This window comes from Drosophila bipectinata, chromosome 3L, assembly GCF_030179905.1.
Source record: "Drosophila bipectinata strain 14024-0381.07 chromosome 3L, DbipHiC1v2, whole genome shotgun sequence".
Classification (NCBI taxonomy): Eukaryota; Metazoa; Arthropoda; class Insecta; order Diptera; family Drosophilidae; genus Drosophila; species Drosophila bipectinata.
The window spans coordinates 8,453,536-8,480,751 of NC_091738.1; the positions used below are offsets into that span (position 1 = coordinate 8,453,536).

Genomic DNA, 27,216 nt, shown 5'->3' on the forward strand with positions numbered 1-27,216 from the left:
CCATTAAACGAAAATCTCTTCGTCCTGGCAAGTGTGTCTCTGCTCCGGAGTCCAAACCCGAACAATAACTGCAGTTTAATGAGATTTTCCCGGCAGGGACATCTAAACTCAATACATGAAACCGAAAACCCAGCTCAACCTTGAACTCCAGAACTCTAGAACGCGGGGGCGAAATCCACCCCAGGCGGCAACAATTGCATTACGAAGTGTGGCAACAATGCAAACGCACTTGAAACAACTACAGTGGAACCTTAATAAGTCGTCTCACTTTTCAATCAGACTTTAAGATGAGTTCATGGGCTAAGCAAGTCCCACTGTGAAACAACTTCTGACAGTTTGAGGCAATTGCAGAGTTGTTTCCTAACCGGGGGGTATGGATACAAAGGGAGTTCCGAGTTCTGGCGCATTGTTAACCACAAGAGATTTGAATTTTAGATACCAAAAACACGCACGCACTCAAAAGGAGTCCATGGAAGGCGGGAAAAGACAAAGGAAGGGGTCGCCAGAAAAAAATCGCCACAGAGACTCTGAGACTCTCTAGAAGTGAGCTCGAACTTGGCCATAAAGAAGAGCTCTGGACTTTACTTCGAAACTTGGGAAAATAAAAAACTGGAATTACAATTTTTAAAGAAAGCTTAATCTTTGTATTTTATAAATATGTTTTCAGTTCTAATGAGAGCCATTTTCTTAATAGGATATAGATAGGATAACAGACGTTACCCTTAGAAAAAGTATACAGAAGTTTCTCCAAATTTTGTATACAAAATTTTTTAGATGCAATTAGCATCATATTATAAATTTTATATATTTTATTTTTTCTATGTAATATTTTTCCATGTGCAGACTCATCAGACCATAGAATAGAATGTAGATCCGGAGGCCAGGTCCCCTCAGCAATCGTCAGTTTCTCTGTCAAAGAGCAAACTCGCCCCGAAAGTGTTGTCTGGCTGTTCCCCTGGCCAACCTCCGACTTGTCTCTGTCTGGGCCCATTAAAAATTTAAAATCCTCCCCCCCGTGGTAGACATCCTTGCCAGCTCTCTTACTCTCGACGTTTTTGGCAATCATCGTTAAGTTAGCGGCGCAAATTGCGTTTTTCTGCTGCTTCTGGGGAGGATATTTTTGGGGGAAGACCGATTCCTTTCGATAAGAAATTTCAGTTGGAACGGGAAGACACGCTCCAAACTGTTGACTGGGGCAATATTTACGGATATTTGGGGCACATAAAGAAACAGATCCGCAACCATAACATAAAGCAGCGCCAGGAAACTGGTCCAAATTGCCGGCCAAAAACCGAAATTATTCCTCAAGCTTAAGCCAGCTTTAAGCCAAGTCAGCGATGAAAATTTAAATTTAAATTTTAATGAACTAATGTTGAGGGATTCCGAATGATGAGGGTAATTCCAGGGGCTTTGGCGGGCTAAGGCGGTAAATGGAGTTGAATTAAACAATTTCGGTGGCCACTGTGATTGAGTTTTATGAAGTCATCAAAAAGTTATTTTCGAGAGGGACTCAAAAATATATAAAAATACACAGTTTTTGGCTTAAAGTTTTGCTGCAAAACTTTACCAACTAAAGTTGTTTTGTGGCACAATACCAAAGCTAATTAAATTGTTTGTCCAATCGCACCATCGCCGCGCATCATCAAAATATTTATCAGCCTCGTTCCACTTAATATTTTATCTCCTTGGTGGATCGGCAATCACATCCTGTATACGATCCATCGATCTATCTTTATTACCAAACCAAATCAAACAGACGGTCTATTCTATGGGTAATTGTAACCCCAACTCCTCTTGGAGGAACAACAACTAGTTGCAACATTGGCCAGTGGCCACAAAAGACTGCACTGCACTGTAGTTGGATTCTCTGTCCCTTTACTGGTTTTTATTTTTTTTTTGTTGTTCAGTCTGGGTCCCCACAGTCTGGGGCACCATTGTCTTGCGATTTTTATGAGGCATGTATAAATAATTGCGCCCAAAGGCCGCCGACATAAGTTTTCATGCCGGCCGCGTGAGCATCCGACCATCAGCAGCAGCTAAAAGCCAAACTTGGACAGGCGTCTAAACTGCCCGGCCAGAGTTAGTGGTCCACCTTAGCCCAAGCCACTATTTAATTCTTACACAGTACAAAAAAAGAGGTAAATAAATGTTTTTAGAAATTGGAAGGCTAGTTACCTATCTTGGAAGTTACATATTTTTCTTACAGTGCCCTTACAAAGTGGCAACAACAATATAGAAAATTTTGTTTCAGTTTTTCTATATATATATTTTTTTTGTATTCTTACTGCTGGCCAAACAAAAAATGGGCGGGAAAAAAGGGATATGACGTGGAATATAAAAGGAACAAAGGGGCCAAAGGAGGACCAGAGCCATAAACCAAGTTTTGCCAACATTTAAGGAGTTTTTAATTTATTATAGATAAATTTTATGCCCGTCGCGAGTTATGAAAGGCCAAAGGGTATGAAAGGGAGGATTGGCCTGCAGACTGGAGCCAGTGGTAGATGGTAGAGGGAACTCTTCCAGCTGGACCACCGAATCACGTTTGAGTTGGGGGCGTGTTGATGATGATGGTGGAAGCTGCAAATTATTACGACTCCCAGAGATGAGACAACAGAAACACAGGGCACGTCATTCACAAAGGAACAGTGGGTTCAAAGTCAATGGAAATTTAGGGAATACCATTCTGAGGGAAGAATTATTAGAACCACTGTATGGTCTGGGCCATATAGTTGCAGACAACCCTCGGACAGCGTTAATGATGATTCTCTCTATACAGACGGTATCTATATGTATATATGCCTGTCGGGGGGTGTTGCTGACGTTGTTAAAGTCAAAATAGACAGGGCCACAGACAGTAGACGGTGGAAGGCGGCTGGAAAAGAGAGCAAACAGCCAAACAAACGAGACGGATATAGGCGGACGAGTGTCCTGGGGGTGGATTCGAACAGCAGGATATAGGCAGGACGACCAGAGTCCCCAAGGACCTGGCTGTCAACTCAACGGTTGTTCTCCTTCGGGCGGGACAGAAAAACAAAAAAACCCAACTGGCGGGCAGTCGGACAGAAAAACAACAATTTGAATTCAATAAGGATGTGAGAAGGAGAGATGTAGTGGGACAAGCAAATTTCCACTCGGGTCAAGAGTTCAAATGCTTGGAAATACCCGGAATAATAATCATAAAAAGGAGTCAAAAGAGTCAAAGACACCAAGTTCCCCAAAAGTCACACAATTTCTTTGCTGACCAAAACACAAAAGAAGCCGCCGGAAAATAAATAAAAAAAAAAAAAAGAATTCCTGCTCATAATTTATTAATATTATTGGTTGGGGGTCAAGCCTCATGCCCCCAATATAAGCCCCCCTATTCCCCCTCACAAATTACACATGTCGACACTTTATTAAAAGCCAAAAGAAAAAAGGGGGAAAAAAGGGATTTAAGGACTTTGATTCGATATTGGAGGATTTTTGAAGCTCCTCTCATCCCGGTCGGTCTGAATAATTTTTTTCCTTTGGTATTTTTGGTTGGGTTGCGGTCTGCCCGACAAAAAAATGAAACCGATCCGGAGGCTATAAAATGTCGACCCGTCCATATGTTGGTCGTGTTATGGTAAGGGAAACAGTTGGGGTTTTTAGGGACCGCAGGCCCAACAACTTTTGGCGCGATTTCCTCTTTTTGGGTTAACGCCCCTCTTTGTTGTTGGGCGCTTAACCCTTTCAGGGCCAACCAGAAATGCCTCCAAAAGGAGACCATCAAGGAGACAAACAAAAATTGCTGTTAAGGCCTACACTTGGCTGCATGCAAATTATGCCGAAAGCGATGCCACAAAAGGGAAACGGCCAAGTGGAAGGTGTGTCAGCGGTGGGTTAAATGGCATTGGCATCTTCCTTTTGGCCCCTCTGGCTAAGCAACCCCACCCTCCCCGGACTCGCCTCCCCTGATTACAGGCCCATGTAATTTTAATGGATATTTTATAATGAGCATCTGTTTGAAATTTTTGCGTACTTTTCCTTCCATTCCCTTTGAAAAGGTGACGCGGCACAAGGTTTAGGTCCCGGGGACATGTGAATTGTTGTCGGGTCATTTCAGGTCCAAGAGTTGGGCCCAGTCACGTAAAACCGAACAAAACGACATCACATGCAAGGTGTTAAGCTGGGCGAATTTTTCATGATGCGTCCCTCATATGAATATAATATTTATAAAGGACCACAGGTGGTAGCCTCTGTCTGACCCGTTCCTTCAGAGGAAGCCTACGTAATTGGCCATTGACTAAAAAAAAAGGGGTTGCGGCAGTGAGTGGCCGCCATAATTTTCGTAATAATTACATGAAATATTCATAATTTTGTCGCGCTCCGATTCAAGGGTACTCATTAGGGTGAACTCTTCAAAATGGAATATAAGCTTCTATAGCTCTTTAAAATAATTAGCAAGAATTTAAAGGTGGCAGTTCATGTTATAACTTATAAGATAAGTTCGGATGGAATATATACTTCCAATATCTAATATAGTATGCCATAGGAATTTCATTATCAAAATAATTTGTTGTAAAAAAAAATTTGAAAAAAGTCGCCTCGTAAGTTATAACACCAAAGTTATAGCATTAACGATTAATCAGTTTAATATGTATATGGCAGCTATAAGATATGATCGGGTATAATTTAATAAAACAACAATTCAAGAAGAAGGTATAAAATAATGAATAATAAATTTATTAAAAAAAAAAATTACAACAACAAAAAATTACAACAAAAAAAATTACAACAAAAAAAATTACAACAACAAAAATTACAACAACACAAATTACAACAACAAAAAATTACAACAACAACGAATTACAAAAACAACAAAAAATTACAACAACAACAAAAGTTACAGTAACAACCAAACACTAAAACAACCAAACTTACAACAACCAACACTCCAACATCACTTACAAGAACAATTAGAATTACAAAAAAAAAAAGAAAAAAAAATACTTTTTTTTATTATTTTTCCGAATTTTCGGGCCTGCTTAAGTGCAACCTATGAGAATCGAGGAGGAGGGCGCTATTTTTAAAAAAATTATTTATAAATATTTTATTGAATACTTCACAAATTAAAGCATCTTCTGGAATGTTATATTATGCAAAAAAACGGTAAAATTTTACTCTTTGTTACTATACGACTTCTAGGCGCCCTTAAAAGTAGGCAATGGAAATATGGGTGTTTACATTTTCCGATTTATAATTTACAAAAAAACATGTTTTCCATTAGATCTCAGGGAATATAGGATCGGAGATGTCACCTTCACTGCTTTGGGTACTGCTGACCAAAGTTACAATGCTGACCAAAGTTGAAAGGGTATACAAATATAAAAATTAATTTCTTATCGCATTCCCATCAATATTTCCAACTAACCCCCAAGACATGGTTTCTCTTATTTTGGATCATTTGCAAACACTCCATCTATCATAATAATCCCATTGTGCTGGAGGGCAAGACATATTTCAGTCCCCGCTATCACATCCGATAAACAATACCGGCAGCCAACTTTGTGGCCCCCTCGAGGCTCGAGCATACAAATCCCAGTTAATGTCAACTAAATGCTTACAACTTAAAACCAACTTAAACCCGAGTTAAAGCTTTTCCCCACACAAAACTTTTACGCATATATATCTAGGAGGGATATTGCTCTCCCCCGATTTAAGTATATAACAAATATTTATCGGCCATGCACATCACGTAGTTCCCAGTCAAGTGGAGTGTTTGGGGGAATGGGCCTGAGGTAGTGGGTGGGGCCCACTGACAACGTGACGTTGACACTCATTGACCAACTGACGGTCTCAAATACACGTTAAACATGCTAACCGATATAAACAGATACCAGTATAGTTAACAGATCTCCAGTAACATCATTCAGCATCAGGGGGCATTAAGTCAAATGCAAATCGAGGCCTGAAATACTTGAGCATGATGGAAAGGCGGAAAATGTGGCGTTTGTTTGCCATTTATTTACGAAATTAATTCAGAAAATATTTTGTAAGAAAATTATGCAAGTACTACCTTAAAACTTGAATATTTTCCATCAAAAGCTCTCCAACATTGTTGCCAAAATTGTTGGTAACTGTAACCAAGAAAATGTTGCAACAAGCCGAGTAGGCTAAAAGCCATTTGAAGTGCTGGAAGCAGGTGCAGTCTTGAGGAGAACATTCCCACTTTCTTCCAAAACCTGTACCTGGTCACGTCTTGGCATCTCCTTGCCCTCCATCTCCCCGGTTATTCCTGTCTCTGTACCCTGACACTGACATGAGACAGCCGCAAACGCAGCAAATTTTCGGTTTGACATTTTGGCAGCCGTTTCAGCCGCTTCTTTCTAATTGCCAAACGGGGAAAATACTTTGGAAAAGTGGCCCAGAGTGGGAGGTGTTCGGTCCCCTCTCTACAGCCATCATTTTCCACTCCTGTCTGGTGCATAATTTGACATATTAATTTTTAGTCGGCTGTCGAGTCTCAAGAAATGACATCAACTAATGAGCAGATTCCCCCCTTTTTCTTTCTCAGTTGGTGGGATTTTTCTTTGGTTTTCTTTTCTATTCAATATTTACTCTTACTGGTTCTTTGTAGCATGTTCTATATATATTTAAGCCACTTTATCGGGTATTCTGTTTTGTCTTCGCTTTCTGGCTCACAGCCTGACGGCGGGGCATAATTTAATAAATTTATGAAATTTAATAGAGAGGAACGTGTTTGCTGGCCACAAATTTGTGGTGGCTCTGCTCTTGAAATTTATATGCCTGCGATATCCCAGGGCGACCATACAGGGGGCTATAGGGGGTCTATAGGGGCCATACCCGTGTTAAAGTGGGCGTGACTGCCGCTTATTGAGGGGAGAAGATGGGCGGACCACGATGATGATACTCAAGTCATGACTAAGAAATATTCGAGACAATTTGTCCCTGAAAATGTGGAACATTTATCAAAATTCTTTGATTATTTATGCCAGCATTTTGGCAGCGAAATGATACAATTTTTAAATTTTAAATAGGAGCTATGGAGTAAGAACTTAAGGTGAATATTATTTCTACCTACCACGCCCCCGTATAGATTTCCATCTGTGACAAATCCCCAGCTTAACTGCGATCATTAGCCATATATCAAAGTTGACTGTAAATAGTCCATGCTGCATGCCCCCCGTAGGAGGAGGCAGCCATAAAGTGAGATGCCCAATGAGCTTTGTCAGATTCAAACTACCAAAACGGTAATTTGGTTTCATGAAGTGTCGCCTATAAGCCCATAACAGCCAACGGTCCATTTGAAGTGCCATCCTCCCAGCCGCACATGCTCCATGCCCCATACTCCACACACCACACCTAACCCCCCCACTATTAAGCCACTCTCCTGACACCGCCCCTTTCCTAAAACTTTGGTTACACGCAATAAGAACAAAATCATGAAGAGAAAGAGTCTACAGGTAGAGAACTCCCTCGAACAAGACTTAGACCTAGACCTAGACCAATAAAATAATCATAAAAAACTGTTTTAAATGTTATCTATAGAAACTTTAAAGATAAGATAATAAAGTTCCTTTTTTCTATTTTATTGTTAGTTTATTTCATTCATTCCTTTGATTTTATTTCAGTGTAATAACAGTCAACATAGAACCCACAAAATATTACAACAATTTGCATAAAGCCTGTTACTGTTACGATTTCAAGACGCAAACAACGGCGGTGGTGGCTGCGGCGGCGGTGCGGCTATGATTCCAACAGCGATGGCGATGTGGCGTCTGTGGCATGCAACATCCGAGATACAGATACGCCACAAGCCACGCGGCTAACGGCAAAAAGTGTGCGCTGGACGCTTCTGAAGTACATGCACGTACATCAAAGATGGATGCGGAGATGGGGGATACTCCAAAGAAGTGGGGATCCTATCGGTCTGGGATGGGGAATGGAAATGGGGATAGTGGCGATCAGGTCGAGATGCCAGGCTACACGTACAGTTAGACGAAGGCGTTCGAGCCGGTTTCCCTCGCTCCTGGACACTATACAGCATTATAATTACAAGAACAACAAGTTATGGCAGGTGCCAGGGATCCTATGGAGACTAAAGAGTCTTCAGTACCAGAGTCAGTACCATAGCCAGAGAAAAGTGAACAAAGCTCCACTGGGCCTGTCAGCTGGGGATTTAATGCTCAAAATTATATATCATTTTAATAATAACGCATCAAATTACATCAACGAAATGCTCGTGCCGAGACAAAGCGTCTAGGAAATGGAAGATCAAGCTATGATAGTAAAGGGAGAGAACATCCATAAGATGTCATTGCTGAAAGCCAGGAATTATTTCCTAAATTGGCGAGTATTTTAGAGCCCCAAGCTTCAGAGGCTTCTGTATAATTCTCAGAGTCTTTATTTAACTGAGGTATCATTTCAATATCCCATCTAAACTTTCCTCTTTCCTCTCACATGCTGCAAACCAATCTCATTTCTTTACAAATTTCGATTTCAACTTTATTGAATTTCAAAGCGTTTATCCCTAAACTCAGTTTTCTCTGATTGGTTTGAAATAAAAAACAAAAAAGCAATCAATCAATTCGATTAGGCTCCCTGGTGGCACCGTTTTCAAGGATAGATAACCCTCAGTTATCATATCACGTACAAATTGCAAAAATTGTAGATTCTCCCTCTTTACGCACCGCGCCAAACTGTCAGATACAAAACCTTTCACACTCGAAATGCTAGGCACTTGTTCCCATCCCAGCAAACTGACATCGATCCCATCGATGCTGGGCTGCATAATCCCCCGGCTTTCCGGCTCTCAACTCCATATTTCCCATTCCGGGGACGAGGCCGATAAACCCAAAACCTCTTGACGTTGCTTGCTCCCAAGTCGAGTGCGCATTAACTAAAAGCCGCCACTATCGACACACCGGGAGGAGGGGCGAAATAAAAAACATTTACTGAAAACTATTTGCAACAATTTTTCACAGTCAGCTGCCATAATTTTTCACACAAAATCCCCGGTCCAGTGCTCTTTCTTTGCTTTTATTTTAACACTTTAAACGATGACGTTTAGACGGGCAGGGGATTGAGGATGGGTTAGCCAGTGGATTGGTGGATGCAGTGGTGCATTTCCATTTCTCGGTACGCTGGCCAACGCTTTGTAATCAACTTTGGAGTGAGGGCTCTGGCTCTACACTGGAAAATATTTCTCAAGAGGATAGCAAAAATATATTATAAAATGTAGAACATAAATATTCTCTAGATTGTTGTTTGTCACTTTTCACATTTTTAATATTTAATCATATAGTTATGCGAAGCTATTTTTTATATTCATTTTAAAGTGGAAACCTTTGCAGATACCTCGCTTGGATTCAGATACAGATACACCACCATTTATCTCACAGTTTGCAGTCTAAACAAAACCGACTGGCCCATGGGGAAGTTTTTAGCTGCTCAGCGGCAGGCTCATCGGAATCATCGGACTCATCTCTCCTGCCAGACCATTTGCCATGTCCGCATCCGCATTGTCCCTGTCCCTGCTCCTGTCCCTGTTCCTATCTCTTTTCCCCTTTGACTATTACCCTCTCTTTCTCTGGGGGGGAACCCAGCGACAGCGATAAATGTTTCAGCATTGCAAACACAAACTACGAAACTCTGGGAAATATACAAATGATTTCGTATTTATTTCCACCGTGTTCCCAACGATGACAGCCCAGCAGAATTCACTAGATCAAGAGGGCCATCTCCCCTCTTACTCTTCTGGCGTGTACCCGTCTCTTTCTGTTATGGCTTTGGCAAGTTCTACTGAGGTTAGTCTAATTATCCATGCGGGTTTGTTCGGGAACCAGGGTTTCTATGGCAAAGCCTCCCGAAATTGATGAACTAACCCAAAGCCTGTGAGAATCGCAGCCTCTACGGGTTAGTAGCCTCTAGTATACCTTTTCGAATAATGCTTTAAGGTAATTACCTCCTGATTTTACACTAATATGAATTAGCCTTTTGGAATTTCTGCAAAAATTCTCTTAAAAGCCTGTCTCTTTTCATAAAAAACATTCGCACATGAGCCTTTAAATCCCATTTGGAACTCTGAGTACCATGAACCTTTTAAGCCGATTCAATTTAGTGAACGCGATCCAAAGTTAATACAAAATGCTTTGATTAATTTTCGGGCTGAATATAATCGCATTTGGTGTATTGCCAATGACCATTGAAAAGTTGTTTGCGAAAAAAGTTTATTTTCCCGCCATGCCGCATTGCCGGACAATGCATCTCCCATGGCGAGGGCTCCAAACTAAGATAAAGCCGCCGACTTTTTATGCAGAATTTATTTTCATTTATTATGAGAGTGTTTTTTTTCGACGACGACGATAACAGAGAGTCAAGCCAGTGCGAAAGGAAAAAACAAGTTGGGATAACTATTTTTAAACAGAGACGAACTATAGATACTCTTACTTAGATGAAGAAACTTTTGCTATGGATTTTGGTTTGCTTAAACTATTTATTAAAATTATTATTATTTTTATTAGATACTTTTTTTTATTTCATTCCTTAACTCTAACCTTAAATACCCTTAGTTCCTATAGAGAACTAAAGAGCCTGACACACAATCGCTCATTGATTTCGCGCATTCCTCACAGACCAGCCGCAGTTTCTTTTGTGCCTGCTGATAAATGATTTCAATATTTATGTAAAGAAAAAAAAAAGGAAAATAAATAAAAAAAAAAATAAAAACAGACACTGCGGGGCATCAAATTGCGTCAAAAGCCTGTCAGTCTCATTAATTTCCGCTTGAACAACAACAACGGCAAGAGAAAAAAAAAATAAAATAAAATGCGATGACCGGCCAACATTCAAATGCCTGGATATTCAATTGCTGGAAAATGCTTTGCCTCAACATGGGAGGAAAACTATCTGCTAATGAAGGCCCAACCTGCAGCTCGGACAGGAAACGCTTTTCAGCCCTGCGCTCCTGATCCAGGGGATCCTGGGGGAAGTGATTCAGCATTTGGCATTGAATCCATTGTGCTCCGCGACTGGTCGTGGGCCACATTTATCAGTCATCGCTGGCGGGGCTTAGGGGTTCTGCTTTTCAATAAGATAGAGTACTGATAGACGATGAATAAATTGGCCTAAAGAAAACAGAGCTTTAGCTTGGACAGGCGGGTGTTTTTAAACAAATCTGAGGCATTTACTGAGGAGAGTGATTAATTGTTCAATCAATTCATTGAATGAATCTATTGGTTATCACAGCTGGGGAGTGTCTACTAAATGAGAACCAATACAATATTATTCCAGTCTAGATAGTATGGAACTCAAGTACCCTTAAAGCCCATTATTTGTCACTTTTCCCCCAGCTCCATGTTATCTCCCTAGTCTTCTCGGAAAATTGCCTCAAATTAAAGGCAGCTTACCACCGACGCGACCCATGACCGAAAACTTTAAGCCATTTGTCAACACATGGGATCGAGGGTTAGGGGGCTACTACCAACCACTGGATATCATGGGTGGTGGTGGTGTACAGAGCATGCAGAAATGCGTTACCAAGCGCACCTATAAATGCGAAATCCCAAAGAGTGGGGCCGTGGAGGACACACAAAAAAACCATGCTGAAGAAGAATGTATGTATGAACGGATGGCTGCTCCAAAAATGGCACCAAAAATACCGATACCGATGAGGATGCCGCTGCCGATGCCGCCCCCTTCTGCAAACACTAACTCAACCCGAAATCCCATTCATTCCCCGTAGACCGACGACCACAGGAAAATTTATAGGCAATAGCTAAAAACAACATCGCTTCACTTGAGCGTGAACAGTGCCAGCCGAAAGTACGACAACAGCAGAAACTTCAATTCGGTTCTGTACTCAGAGTCGGGTTTCCCACCCATCGTTCTGGATGTATAAAAGTCAATGGCTCGCATAACAAAACACAGTAAAATAAAACCAAAAAAAAGGATAGAATTTTGTTTGTTTCTGGATATACCATTCCATGAAAAGCAAATTAAGCCATCCCATCCCATCTCCAAAAAAAATTAGTAGAGGAACGAAAAAGTTTATTTTTGCGTGGTCGGCCAAAAAATTCTCGAAACTAGGACCTCGCACCACCTGCAACAATGCCTATTCGCCCAAAAAAAAAAAATAGGAACTAGGATACTGGTTCCTGGGAAGTTTCAACAAAGAATCAACAAAATGTTTGTTTGAAACTTGTTCAACCGAAGACAATCCCACATAGATTCAAAACCTTTTCGTATCTGACAATATATATGTGCGGGAGTCCAACTTTTGACAACTGGAAGTGAATTTTTGGTTTTTGGTAATTGCTGGGGGAGAACAAAAAATACCAAAAATAATGATTGTGCGTCTGGCTCATTGCAGATAATGGCGGCGAAAACTTTGCCAATGGGGACAGCTCTCAAAACGAGCTGACAGGAGGCAAGTTTAAGGACTTACAGGTAAGACTCTATAAAAGTTTTTATTAGGATTCTAACTAACAGAGTGCGACACTTGGCTCGCCGAATTATTTGCGTATTTATGGGTGACCCTTTTTTGGGCCAAGCCTCTGGAGTAAACTTTTTCTACCAATTGGCTTTTGGGCAAAAGTTTGTGACAGTTGTGATGCCAAAGGCTTGGCTCCTGGTGTCCTGAATTAGGGTTGAATGGGATCTAGAAATGATGATGGCCAGAGCTCGAAAGCTTAGAAGTCTTACCTGCAATGAGAGAAAAAAAGAACTGCGTTAGTTACATAATATTGGTATAAAAAAATATCTTAATATTATGGCTTTATTTTAACCCTTTGCCACTATCAGACATCATAGATCTACCCTAAGGAGTCTTCAACCTTTTTACGATTCCACCATCAACCTGAGGTATGGGGATACAATCACTCAAAAAAGATTTCTGATTTCATTTTGATGGCTTTTAATCAGCTTAAAAATTAGTAGCCATAAAAAGTGTTCAAGATTATAACGCTTAATGATGTACAACATAAAAATCCCTTTTTTTACGATATGCAAAAGCATTTTGATAATTTGCTTTAAATAATAAACAAGAGGAGAGTCTGGCAGTCAGTGCGACTTCTCATCACAGGATGTGCAGGCAAGCCATAAAAAAGTTGAGCGTGCCGTAAAAAACACTTAAAGGAGGTGAATCCAAAAGGGAGGGCGGGGATCTCAAGGTAGAGGTACGAAAGCCCCTAATGGGTTGCTCAAGAACACGTTGCCACTTTGCTGGGGGAGATGAGAAAAATCATTTTCATGTAAATTGACACGTTTCATTATGAAGATGGATCCCAGAGAAGTATACAAGTAGTGGTGGTGGTGATGGTGGTGGCGGCACACCTTGGATACCAAGATATCCCCTCTCTGTGTGTGTCTTTCACAGGCCGAGATTATGAGCTGCAGTGGCTCAGGAGTTGCGTGTGGTTGTCACTGCCTGGGTGACAACTAGCTGGGAGAGGAGTGGATTCCACACATTGTGGTCGAGCTGCCTGGTTACGAAACATGATATGATATGCGGTAAATAAACTGCCAGACACCGGGCTCTCCTCTTTGTTCTGCGGGCTGCTTTAAAGTTGCAACAATTGGCTGGCGATTCCTTTCGATTTCCAAAACAGGAAGCAGCACAGCATGACAGGGTCGAGTTACCAGAATTTCGAAGGATTCGATTTGTAAGCTTAAGAAGGTGACGAAACAGGTGAAATGTCAGGGCCAAGTATGCTCGAATTTCCTTATGGTATTTTGGAAATTTTCTCCCCGCATTTCATCACGATTTGGAAGCCATTCGAGTTACGATCTGCTAACCAAACCCACTGCCCTCCTCCGATCTGGTGGCTAGGCTATCATTAGCATTTAGCCAACTCGTTCAGTCAGTCCGCCCCACCATCCAGATGACCGACAATTGTGGTGGAGCTTTCACTTCGGATTGGACTTTCAAGCAGGTCGGCAGCTATAATTTTGTACACATGCTTAGCCCACATTTCTGGAGCCCGGACCCTGGAATCACTTATTCCGACGGCCAAGGAGAAAGAACGTGAGTCTGTTTTTCCTTCGCTCACCTATTTACAACCGCTTTAACCTAATTTCATTTGGGGGGGAAGGACAGGAGGGTGGTGCACCGCCAACTCAATTAAGCCACCGGAGATAAAAAATCAAATGGTCCAGTCGGGGCCAGCAGACCTCAACACTCTCATTTGGAGCTGAATGTGAGATGTTGAATGCTGGATGCATGATACAATTATATAAGGTAGTCCATTCCACTGACATATCGTTCGGGTTTGCTCACTTAATTTCAAACTGTCAAACTGAAAGGTGATTTTGTTTTCATAACTTTAACCCTTAAGTGGCCAAGAAAAAAATGACTTTTTGCTATTATTGTCGCAATAATTGTCGTTTTCATATGTAGATGAGGTTTCGCGTGGAGGGCTGATGAAGCCTTCATCGACATTTAAAAACAAAATAAAACAACTTGAACTCATATTTTTACATATTGTTAAGGACACATTTCATATAACTACAAATTTAAAAAACACATTGTTAAACGCCGCTGAGCATGTAGATATAAGTGTAAACATAAAAAAAATTTATTTTAAGATACGCATACACTTTAGAATTAAGAACTTAAACAAAAGATTGGCCATCCAAAAACAAAAACAAAGAATAATGTCAAACTCTAAACTTATAAAAATAAAATTATAAATACTACAACTCTTGTCATAACTAAGAAAAACTTTTAGCCCCATGCTCCATGTAAGGGTTAATCAAAGTACTGTATAGCCGTTTCACTCGCACTATTCAACGCTTACTATGTTAAAATAAAAATAATGCAGTTAAGTCAACGAATGGACTACCTTATATAATTGTATCATGGCTGGATGTGGATGTGGACTGGGCCACTCATCGTCGCATACATGTCAAGTGTTTCGCTCCCCCGGCTCGGGCCCTGGTACATAAAAATCCAATTTTCGTAATTAAAAAAATAAGAGCCATGCAATCCAGCTGCCTTGAGGGCATTTGCTGACTCCAGAGTCCGAGTCTCATCTCATTAGAGCACTTCCCCCAGGGTCTGAAGCCTGGCCACCACTAACGGTGGCATAAACACTTGAGAGGAACAAAAATATATATACCGGGAGGCTTAAAAAAATCTATTTATATTTTCTTATATTTTTATTAAACCTCTTTATTCTCAGTGTAATGACGAGAAAAAATCTCAAACTGGAAATTCAGTTTTCAAATCATTGAATATCAAAAGAAAAACATAAAAGAAGAATACTAAAAAAATAAACAAAATATGAAAGCTTAAGAAATAATAGTGAAAGAGACGGGGGACACAGCCAGGTGAAAGAGAGAGCACTACTGCATTGAACATTTATTCTATTGCTGGCATGCCAGCCATATCTCGTGGCTATAAAGATTTTGGCATATCATCGTTGGCCAGAGACAAAAGTCACTAAAGGAACAGGGCCATGGGGGAAAGGTTCAGAAAGAGACAATGGAGCCGAAGAGGAAAGAGACGGCACACTGACCATCATCATCATGAACATCATCGTAGTTGTCGGACATCGTTAAAACGCTTAGCACGTTTTTAATTATGCCGACGAATGGAATACAGAGGGTTTCGGTGGAGTCCCATAGCAGAAAAATAGGTGGGCTGGGGGCAAAAGGGAGGCGTGGCTGTGTGGCACTGACGCCTTTTATTTTCGGGGACACGCTTCAAGAGGCAGACTGCGATTTCCACTTAACCCTGCTGGTCTGCTGGTCTGCAGGTCCATTGTCTGGTCATTCATCAAATGCAAATTGCAGTTTTGTTGGGAGAAGCTTGGAAATAAAAGTATGTTAATTTTTAGACGAAGAATAGTGGGAAATATACTAAAAAAACAGGGTTAGTTTTAGTAAAAAAAATTAAATGAGTTAAACAGAAATGTTTAAAATATTTTTTCAAACATTTCCCTTTCAAGGGTCTAAAAATCAGGTTGATTATTGCTTTGATTCCTATTTTAAAAATCAGTAAATAATTATTATTCTTTAAGCGAAAAAAACACAAAACTTTTGAATATTCTTTAGTATGAATAATGATCATTAATATTATTCTCTAATAAGAATATAATCATATTTTTGATGTTTTCCAGATATTTGATAGCATATCAACTTAGACAACTTTAGATATCATTTAGTGCCATAATATTTTCACTGCCGCCCCTCCGATCACTAAATATTGCGAAAATTTAATAAAAAGCTTCTAAAAATCATCTTTGAAAGATTTTTTAGATCTTATTGAAATTACTAGAGCATTTCATGTTTTAATTTTGAATTTAAGAAAAAGTGCAAAAACATTTGATAGAAGGTTTAGTAAAAATCCCATCTATAATCCTATTTATTTATCAATCTGCTCTCAAAAATAACCAACTCTTGCTAAAAACCAAAAAAAAATAAATAATAAAATCTGCTGCAGGATATGAAAAGTAAAAATAAATGCTAGACCAACTGGTTGGCCTGAATAGCTCTCTGCCAACCGTCCTAAGGCCAACCGTCCTAACTTGGCTTGATGAAACAAAAAGCATTTTAGATAAATTTTATAGAGAAAAACTGAGTAGATTTTTGTACATTTTTGCATTGGTTTTTTTGCCTTTACGGCAATTATTGAGTTGGCTTAGAATTTGCAATTGGCCAGGAGTTCAACATGTTGCATACTCTGTGATTTGCTGTTGCCAGTTGCCGGTTGCCGGTTGTCTGTTGCCTGTTGATTTCTTGGCTGCTGCCCCAAACTGGCCGCTGGAAATTTTCACAGTTTGTCAAACAGAGACAGGAATAGAGAGTGTGAGAGGGAAGGAGGCTGTGGAAAATGGCCAAGAAGAAAAAGTGCAGCTAAATTCGTTTCTTCCACTGCCACATCAGTCAAATGTCCAAGAGCCGGCTCAACTGTGGGTGCATCTCTCACTTCAGTCCCCCAACCCCCAAAGACGACTTGTTTTTTTTTCAACTGTCTGGGCCTGGCTTGGAAAAGCTCGTCTATTGACAGTAACCATAATTTGTTTGTCTAGCGCTGTGGCCAGGATGAGGATTGCAATTGGGGGTTGAGAGCCAGGTCCAAGTCGAGTGGCAATCGCCTCACAGGCTGCGGGCCAACTCCGCTGATGGCTTAAATATAAGTTGTTGTTGGTGGGGTTTTTTTCAGTTAACGTATTTTGTTGTTGTGTGGTGTATATTTTCACGTTCGGGCCACAAAAACTGTTGACAGTTATAAATGATGGGGTTGTCTCAGTCTCGGGCTCAGGAAGTGGCTATCGAAGGAGTGGACTAGTGACTAGTAGTCAGCCCCCAAGTGAGTGCTTAAGTGTATCTAATCTGGATGTCAGTCTATAAGATACACTCTAGAAAAAATATAAAATTTTCTATTAAATTGAAATTCAAGGCGCATCTTCTTTAATGCTCTTGTCGGTAACCGATTTGTAGAAAACCATAAAATGCTTTAAGCTTCAAGCCATTATTGCTTAACAATAAAATCGTATCTACCACCCCTCCGAATAAACCGCCTAAACACCTAAAATTAAGTGCTAGCTGAACCTAAAAAGCAATTTTCAACCATCAAGAGCCATTAGAGCGGCAATTTGCATTCATTTCACCTTCGGATACCAATATTTTGGTAGCATACCATTATAACGGAACATAAATGGCCTAAATATCAGCTGGAATTGTAATTCGATATCGCAGCAAAAAATAGGAATCATGGCATTTAACCCATATTAGTCGTGGAAAATTGATTTCATGTCCGCCCCTACTACCCACTTTTGACACACCGGGCCCCCAAAAACAGTCCCAACACCAAAAGCGAAGGAAACATTTAGCGTTTATCGTTTTATCGTTGAGCAAATTTCCTTTCAAGATAAACTCTCAGCTCTCAGTCAGTGCAATGGCCATAAATAACGCACTAAAAGTTACACTTATAAGCCAATACCCAAGATAAATGTGCGCCGATCGATCGGCTATCGATTGAATCAGACTGGAGTCTAACTTGGAGGCTTTCACTCTATAAATAATATAATCGAGGCAAAGGCTATCGCAACAATTTAATCGCCAACTTTAATTGTAAATCTTTTCGCATAAAAACTGGCACGTAGGCTATTAATGGCCCGATGCTCGGTTTGGTTCGACATTATAATAATGCTCTCGTAATAGTTCGATCGCCATAGGCGTTATGCCGACCAGGTCCATATAAGGACCTTGGCCAATTTTCATCCGATACACTGACAGGTGGCCAGACTCGGCCACTGGCATGCCATGCCAGTTATGCTGGCCAGCTCAGGTGAGAACAGGTGGTGGGGCAAAGGAGCAGAGGAACCTGACCACAAAAATATGTCCAGTCGGAAGTTGGCTAAAAAAAAATCAGCCTTCTGTTGGATTGTTTGCTTCCCTGCTCAGCAAGCAAAGGCAAGTGAATGAATGTGTATTCTAGACTCTGAATATTGAAGGATTTTAGGAGTATGACATTCTGAAGGCAGGCCTGGTCGAACTTTCAATACTCTCCAATAATATACAACCGAGAACCCCTTTAAGAAATTGCAATAACCTGTTAAAGGACCCTACAAGCCTGTCATGCGGGCTTTTTCATTTTTTTTCACGCACTTTGGATACTTGGGCACTTGGGTGCTGAAACTGCAACTTGTACCTGTATCTGCAGGTGCTCTGATTGTGTTTGCTTGTCCGGGATGCGTGCTGCAGATGATCTGCAGTGGTCTGCCAATCTCCCTCCAAGTGAATACAGAAATTTTAATTAAATTAAACTTACTTTGAGACACGTGTCAGAGAGCTGGAGGAGGATGAAAGACAGTCCTGTATCGACAGTATCTACAGATGGGCTGGTGCGTAAGATTTTTACGAGAATTTTTTTGTTGAAGTTGCCATCCTTCTGGTTTGTGTTATTCAATTAAAGCTAGGCCTGTGCTGGTTTGGTCTTTTAATTGCATGAAAAATGGTTTTTGTCGCACTTGTTCTCGGCCAGAGGAAGAGGCTACTAATTGATTTTGGAGCCTGGGATGTATCCGGAGCTGGGCTGTAGTTTGCCAAAGAAAACAATGAATTTGAATCCGAGTTGGAAGTAGTGTCTGTCGTTACCTTTTGCCTGTTAATTAATTTACCCTCGAGTTTGACTTGACTTTGTGCCTGTCTATGTTCCAGGTCGACCTGACCCACATCATCAGTATTTTTGACTTATTTTCGAGAAGCGAGTCGTCTATCGTGTTTGGCTGCTCTTTATCCGACAAAAACATGGCCCAAACCGTGCTACATAAACCTAACACAATTTGGTCACGATTTTGGGGACGCACACGCCAAAAATTCATCAACATGCAAAGCTCTCTTTTTCCCTGTCAGCCAATCAACCAATTTGCCTGATAAGAAGCGTTTAGCTAAAAACATGCGCCAAATTACACCAAATTTCTCACTGTAATGTGAAAAGTTCCCCAACCATAGCACCAACCATAGACATGGAGCCATATCGCCATGGCAATGGGAACTAGTTTTTATAGCTCCGACATAAATCAAAAGAGGACCCTGCCCATGCCATGCGGAACAATCGAAGTTTTGTGACGCGTCACGCAAATCTCGATAGCAACACACACGAAAAACACACGATTCCCACTTGTCAAAAGAGGAAAATTTCATTTGGCATAATGGCAAGGAAATGACTGAGGCCCGGGAAATTATCTCCACAAACACAATTCAGCTTTGGCCGTAAACATAAATCCACGCAAATCACAAATCATTTTGGGGATTGCAATTCGTCAGGAGAGGAAATCAGGATGATTTTCCATCATCCTTAGACCAGTACCATTCCTGCTATTCCCATTTCTCGATTGTAATTAACGCGACAATCAAATTTGTGCCGCCAAATGTCGCATGATTGATCCGGACATCAGTCACAGCCCATGGCCGAGGCCCAACTGCCCACAATTTGGCCTTTTCCATTCGGGCCAGAAGACTCTTGGCCAACGACATGCATGATAATCAGCATCGTCATGGTCTCGACTCTAGGCTTTATCAGTTGGCTTATCTCACCTCTTGAACTCTCATCTTAAAGGTCAGCTCTAGTCTTACTTTTGGATATTTTAAGATTTTAGGGTATAACCCCACGCCCACTTCCTCCACCATATGGCAACTGATTGCTCCACATATGTATGTATCTACGCTCCCCAAGTCCAAGATGATTTACAGTTATGACAATTTTAAGTTGGTTCATTAGTGGCAGGCACAGATACATAACTTTAGTTGGCTGTGTGCGTGCCTGAATGTCTGCGTTATGATTGAAGATGATTACAAATGTCTTGTTATGGCCATGGAAACCGCTACCCAACCCTTCAGTTCCCCCTCCCGATCGTTGTCTTCAGCTGTTCATCTGGATCTCGAGATCCACTCACACAGTTCCCTGTGTGTGTGGGGAGTGTGTGGTGTGTCTGCACTTTAATTAATAGCCACTGTCAGCATTTTTGAGTAAAGCATCCGCCATCACAGCCTGCCTGTCTGCCTGCCTGCCTGCCCCCCTTGAGTTGCGTTTAAGTAGCTGCATTATGGCCATAACTAAGAAGCTAAATTATATCCAACTAATGGCTGTTTGTGTTTCTTTCCTGCCGGCGGGTTGGAAGCGGGGGCGGGCCTATCTCTAATTGAATGATTTTTGCTTGTTTAAGATTCCAGAATCGTTTTACTTTTTTTTAGAATTTCCTCCGCAACACGACAGCGAAATGTGGCCAAGAACTTTCTCTATTTGGCCACGACAAGTTTTTCACGACGAGGAGCTTCAGAGGTAGCTAGATTATTATCTTAACTGGCATGTTTGTAAAGAGATTATATGTAGCTTTATTATTATAGCATTTCTTTGTTAAATTCGCTTCAAAGTCTATAACCCCTTTGATAAACATTACTTTTAATTTGTATTTCGACATTTATTTTATACTTCCTGCCCTTAACAGAGTTTCCATTTTATTGGAGCACTTCTTAATACCTATGGCTGGCATTCTTTAAAGGATTACAGCAGGACATTATCTTTATAGCCCACTCCAGGGCAGATCTTTCTTAATGAATCCCATTTTGATTGCTACAGCTCCAAGGTTCCAGCTGCTGGCCGACTATCCCAATAAGATGCTCCATAAACCTTTAACAACTCTTCTGGCTTTTTCTTCCATATAGGTACAGTATATATGTAGACCCGGATCGACCCACACGCGAACGCAGCCTGCTCCTCTTTGGAGCATAAAAATTTATGATTTGCCTTTTCGGTTCGGCCCGTTTTTTATATTTTTTGTCGCCAACAAACTCGTTTGCAGCCTTTTCCATTTGCGGACTTTGTGCGCCGGCGTGGCTTCGTTTTTGTCTTTTTCCACTGCAGTTTTTAATTAAGTCTTGCTGTTGGGTATGTGAGGTGTTAACTGCCTTCCCGAGCTGACGGACGGCAATTTGTAGCCCCAAGGATTTCGTTTTCAATCTAAAAATATTGAAGTTTATTGCCCCAGGCCTTAGGAAGGAGGACCAACCACTTAGTATGTCAGTCAGCCATCTTTGGTTGCGGGGACTGGCAGTCAAATATTTCTGTTTCTGCGAATGGAGGTTTTACTTTTGTTTGCCATTGTCTGGTCTCCTGCAGACTGAAGACAATGGGCATTATAAATTCATCAGACAGACTCCCCGGCTTAGATATGGGGAGCTGGGAGTCGAAGGGTCGGCCTGCATAATGTATCCCAAGTATCCGTAAGATGCCTTTTGCAAAATCGCAAAATGGCGCAGCGCTTCACAGAACAATGCAAAGCAGGACTACTTCTCTGTCTCTGAGGTTGACATTTGTTTTTGGTTTTTAGCTGCTCTCTGGCTTTGTGTTTAATTGTGTCAAATTTTGTATGGAAAAGCTGGAAAGTGGAGCACTGCGGTGCACGTAGGTAGGTGCAAATGGAAGCCACTTCATTGAAAGAATCCTGTGGCAAGGACCCAACAAAGGGATGTGTGAATGGCCCAGATGGAGACTCGGTTCACTAAGAGGGCGTTAGTTCTCTGATTAAAAGGAACAAACAATATGGGGGAAATATGTGTTTCAGCTTCATGCTCTAGTTCCTCCAACAAAGAAAGGGATTTAGGGGAGAGACAAGCTTTGCAAAATATATTTTTATAGTTAATAGTTACACAGGGAAACCAAAATTTTGGTTCCAAATCTACCGTAACTAAACCCATCTATCTATGTATATTTTTTTTTTCAAAACTATGAATGATATAAGCCCTGTTTTATTTTAAATAGAACCATCATACCCCACACTTTCCATGTAAATTAAACACACATGTATGTATTTTTTGTGTCCCATTTAGTTTTTTCATTAAAAATTCAAATAAAATCAGAAAAATGAGGTGTCAACTGTGTTGTGAATTGCATTTTCGGGGTGCGGTTGGCCAAGTTATTAGACCAAATGGTAAATGGCTTGTGCTGCCATTTAATGGCTGGCCGTAATTAAATATTTAAACGTATTTAACTGGTCCACCGTCAGCCGAAAGTCAAAGCCAAGCCAACATTAGCATTCGAAAAAAAATATATATCTATTTTCAAAAACAAAATAAAAACTTCTGTGGGCGACTGTTGTGACATAAAACGTTTGTCAATCTGTGAGTTTGAAGTCAAAAGCCCAGAGCTCAGAGCATTTTCTGTGTGGGTCTCAACAAGTCCCAATAGGATCATTGGAAATATTTTCAGATTTTCAGTTTCTTGATATTTTATTTCTGTCTGTTTGCCACTTGTCTAACTGGTTTCCTTCGTCCTGCAGGACATTGCCTTATGGAGGACAAAATGTTCTTACTCATCTTATCGCCTCGGTCCAGTCCTGAGCTCAGGGAAGTAAAGCGTGTAGGAAAAATTGTTTTCCATTCTCTGGTGATTTTTATGGATTTACAAGGACATACGCACACTTGGATAAATAGGATAGCTTTCTGCCCCATCCCCAACCCATTCCCATCCCTCCATGTTATCCGGTTTCAGTGTTTGTCTGTGCTTAAGTAGCCGGAAGTAGATTTTCTTTTCACATGCTCTGCCCCGAGCAAATTAATTGAGTTGAAAACGTTGCTATTGTTGCTATTTTTGCAAGCACGATCCGTGCAAAAATAAATAAATAATCGTCATCAGCTTAACATTTATTGATTGTAAATTGAGCAGCTCGAGCGTGAAATATAAAGTGGATTATAGTTTTAATGGGAAAAGACAGAAGCGACAAAAACAACAAAAGCCTGCACTATATTAAGGACATTTACAGGGATATATTACACACGTAGACAAGGGAGGTATTCAGAGGGGTTGGAAAGAGAGATTATCTTTGGAATTGACTGGGAATTCAAGCTTAGGGATAAACTATACTGGCTATAGATATATTCTCCATTAAATAGCCTACAAATTTAGTCAAGTCTTTAATAATATATATCCTTTCCAAATATGGAACTTTCAAAGCCATTATCCTGCAAACAAATTACCCGAGGCCATTGCCCGATTGATGGCTACATGTGTAGACAACTATCCCCCTGCTAATCCCCAACATATCAGTCCTACCCAAACTCATACCAATCCCAAAATAAATTAATCAACGAGCGCGAAAGGACAACAGTTTAGTTGGGGCAAAGGATAAGGGGAAACGGGCTGATGGATTCGGTTTGGTTGTTCAGGAAATCGTAAAACCATTAAAAGCCTCATTTGGAACGCTTTTGACGCACTTGGGGCTCGGCTTAGGGATTATTTGTAGGCCCCGGAATTGATTCATTCAGACAGGAGACCACCCCCAGCCAGGACTTTTAATTGTGTGAACGATTTCGTAATTGATTGTGCCCTCTTATGACTGCTGGCTTTCCACTCGGTTTCATCTCCAACAGAGACAGAGACAGATTCTCCTGGCCCGCTTTGCTGTCTTGGCACAATGGTTTCCTCCGGGCAAGAAAAAGGCCAAGGAAAAGGGTTGCGGGCGGTCATGGCCTTTGGAGCAAAGACTAAGCAGATTTCCAACTAATTCCATTCCGAATATTCCTAGGACGACAACCCTTTCAGGAGGTTTGGGTAATTGATTTGCCGAATTACACATTTTCCATGTCAGAGTCATTTGTTTGTGGAAAATCTAAAGGAGAGTGACGGGTTAATTTGGCCAGAAAAAGGTTCTTTGATTGAAGGTCTAAAGACTTTAATTAAATCCCAATTATATATCCAAGATCTTTCCTAACAGACTCATAAAACCGCACTAATAGATACAATCGTGATATGGGCCAAAAACAAGCTGCTAAATTTCGCACGCAGCTCTCAAAAGGCATTTAAGCACGGGGTCTCCTGACTAAACCAAAGATGCTGACAACGATGATGATGATGGAGCTGGATGGGGATGGAGCCTGATGACACACAGCCAGAGAAAAAACGAGACCAATCCAAAGAATGGCGAAGAAAAAAAACACACCAGAATCGCACCACACAGCTAAAGTAGCTGAAAGATACACATGTATCCGCCAGATACCAGACCCAGGCAGAGAGTGCGATGTGTGAATTATCCTGCCTCAAAGTATTTAATGCGCTTTTCACATGGCAGCAAATAAACAACCAAGTAAGAGAGCTAAAAATAACCAAAAAAATAAAAAAAAACTCAGAGAACGATGGTGAGTCGTAAGGAAAGACATTGGAAACCCATTTCCAATCATTACTCATCCAAAAACAAACACAAAAACACAAAATAAATTGTTGGAAAATCAGTCGAATGATGGACAGCAGAACCCCCCAAAAGAAAAGCTGTTGATAAACTGCCGCTGAGAAGGAAACGGGCGGAAAATTAATTAAAGAACGTGAAAATGCAACAGGCTGACCCCGGGTTGCAGTTCAACTTATTAAACATTTCTGGTTTCTTGTTACGATTTTTTTTTTGGGAATACATATAAGCAGGCATTACAAATTACACAACTTTAAGAAAAAAACTCTAAAAACTGGTTTACCTTTCCTCAGCTGAAGCCAAAGAAACGATCTACCTGACCATCTTTTGTGACCTACGGGCAGGTAGAATGCGGGCTGGTTACCCTCTGCCTTCCACTCTCTCTCTCGTGGACCTGGAGGACCTGGCCAGGACCTCCTGCTGTTTGCTCTGGTGGTTGGAAATTGTTTTCTTGGCGCAACAGGATATTCGTTCGTTTTTTTCAACTTCTACTCTCTGGTCTACAAATTGAGTCTGGAGTTCAAATGAAGACATAAAAAACTCGTTGACCCACATGAGGTGAGCAGAAATACTAGAGATTACCGCCCAAAAATAATTGATAAGACTTCCAAAAATTGCAAAATTGTTGGGGTAACTACATACAGACTGTAACTATTCCAGGAAAATAATTTAATCTTGAAACTTGAAAGAGCTAGAGTGTCTGCACTAAAAGATACAGTATTTCCATCCGATATTTTGAAGTACTTTTATTAAGATATTATTAATACTAAATTTTGTATTTAATTTTAATAATTTTCTATTTAATTTCTTAAAAAAGCACCAACCTTTCCGCCGACTTTCAGTTCATAGCCCATTCCCAGCGGCGTTTTCAACTGGACGGGGCACACGAATCCAATATTCCGATGCGGACTCTCCACTCCGGTCTGGTGCTTTCGGGTGGTGACCTTGGTCACACTGCGTGTAGGCGTGGCAGCCGTGGAGGCAGCCGAGGTGGTGTTCTCCGCCACGCACAAATCCTCACCGCCGTGGACTGGGAACTTGGAGCACTCGAGATTCTCCGGCCAGTTGAAGTTGTAGGTCTTCATCAGTTTCTCGCAAACGCGGGCCGACTCGCAGAGGGAGCGGCACGGTGGAATGGGTCGCTCCAAGATGGTGCAGACCGGAACGTAGAGGGAGCAGAGGAAGAGCTGCAGATCATCGCTGCAGCCGATCTTGACGAGCGGAGCAAACTGATGGACTTCCAGGCCGGCCTCCTCCTGCTTGGTGTGTCCAATAAGATTCGGCATAATGGTCATGTTGTAGGGTATATTCTTGCAGATCGAAATGGTGATCGGTTCGCAGCGGTTGTGATGGGGCAGGCCGTCCAGTTCAGTGCCCGAGCTGGACATCAGGCCGCCGCCACTACGGTAGTAAGGACCCGCGTCCAAGGGGCTCTGGTCGTAGCGTTGGACCCCTTGGATTAGGGTGGGCAGAATAAATAGAATCTGCAGCCACATTTTGTATTTTTAAAAAATTTAGACTCTTTTTTGAAGTCAAATATAAACGATTCTTTATTTGTTTAAGGTATTTCTTTTTCTTTAAAACACGCACATATTGTTTAATTTTTAGCACTCACTGTTAAGACTTTTCTCTTAATTTTTGTTGAGATATTTATTTTACTTATTTGATTTTAGTATTTAGTCTTCACACTCCCACGAAACACTTGACACCTTTTTAAGCATTTGCCGGCGGTAAATATTTGGCTTGGCTTTATTAAAAAACAATAAATATTTTTGCGGTAATTCTGGCTCTTTATTTTTTCTGGTTTTTTGCTTATTTTTCTTATTTTGTGTGTTTGGTAATTACTATTATTTTCACAGAGGGGGGGCATTTATTATTTTTCGAGACATTGTATTTGTTTTGGAACTTTTCTCTTCGGTTTATGGGGCATGTGCCGGCTATTCAATTTTTTATGAAAGCCCACGATATTATTTTACCGTCGTTTTAAAAATAATCTTCTGATTATCCCGCTTGTTTACTTGCGGTAAACAATTATAGAACTCGTCGAAATATCGCGCGAATATAACCGTAATATTATTATTACACTGAAACGGGGTTTACGTCAAAAATCGAACACGGACCCGGAGCTGGACAAATATTATCCGCGAGCACACCCGCATGGCATGGACTTCGCTGAGAGACTGACAAACTGAGAAATTGACAAACCCGTCCTGAGATACCATGCTCTGAGAAACCGAGATACTCTCTGCAAGGAAAGGGGGGGCTGTCATACCACTCGGAACTCTCCCTCGCGCTGAATATGTCCGCTCTCGGGTCTTGCGCTCTCTTCAGCTATAGCATAAAGTCAGACCTTTATGCCACAGCTGGGGGGCGACCTTGAATTTACCCCCACAAACGTCGTATTCAGCGCGAGAGCGCGAAGAATCTGGAGAGGAGAGAGCCGGAGAGCATTCAAAGACAGGGTTGTTAGACCATTTGTTTTGGATGCTGTCTCTGGTGGGTCTCTCCCGCTGCCTCTTTTTGAGGATTTCTTGGCCTCCTGTTGATT

The 27,216-nt window shown here is 41.1% G+C and overlaps 1 protein-coding gene across 1 annotated transcript in view; it reads right to left on the reverse strand.

The window, feature by feature from the left end:
• Positions 1-26,835, reverse strand: part of fz (frizzled class receptor) — an 81,856-nt gene extending 55,021 nt beyond the window's left edge. Inside the window, exon 1 of the mRNA XM_043209617.2 lies at positions 25,493-26,835. Coding sequence (XP_043065552.2) covers positions 25,493-26,164 — 672 coding nt within the window. The 5' untranslated portion in view covers positions 26,165-26,835. The remainder of the gene's footprint in view (positions 1-25,492) is intronic.
• Between the last annotated feature and the right edge of the window lie 381 nt (positions 26,836-27,216).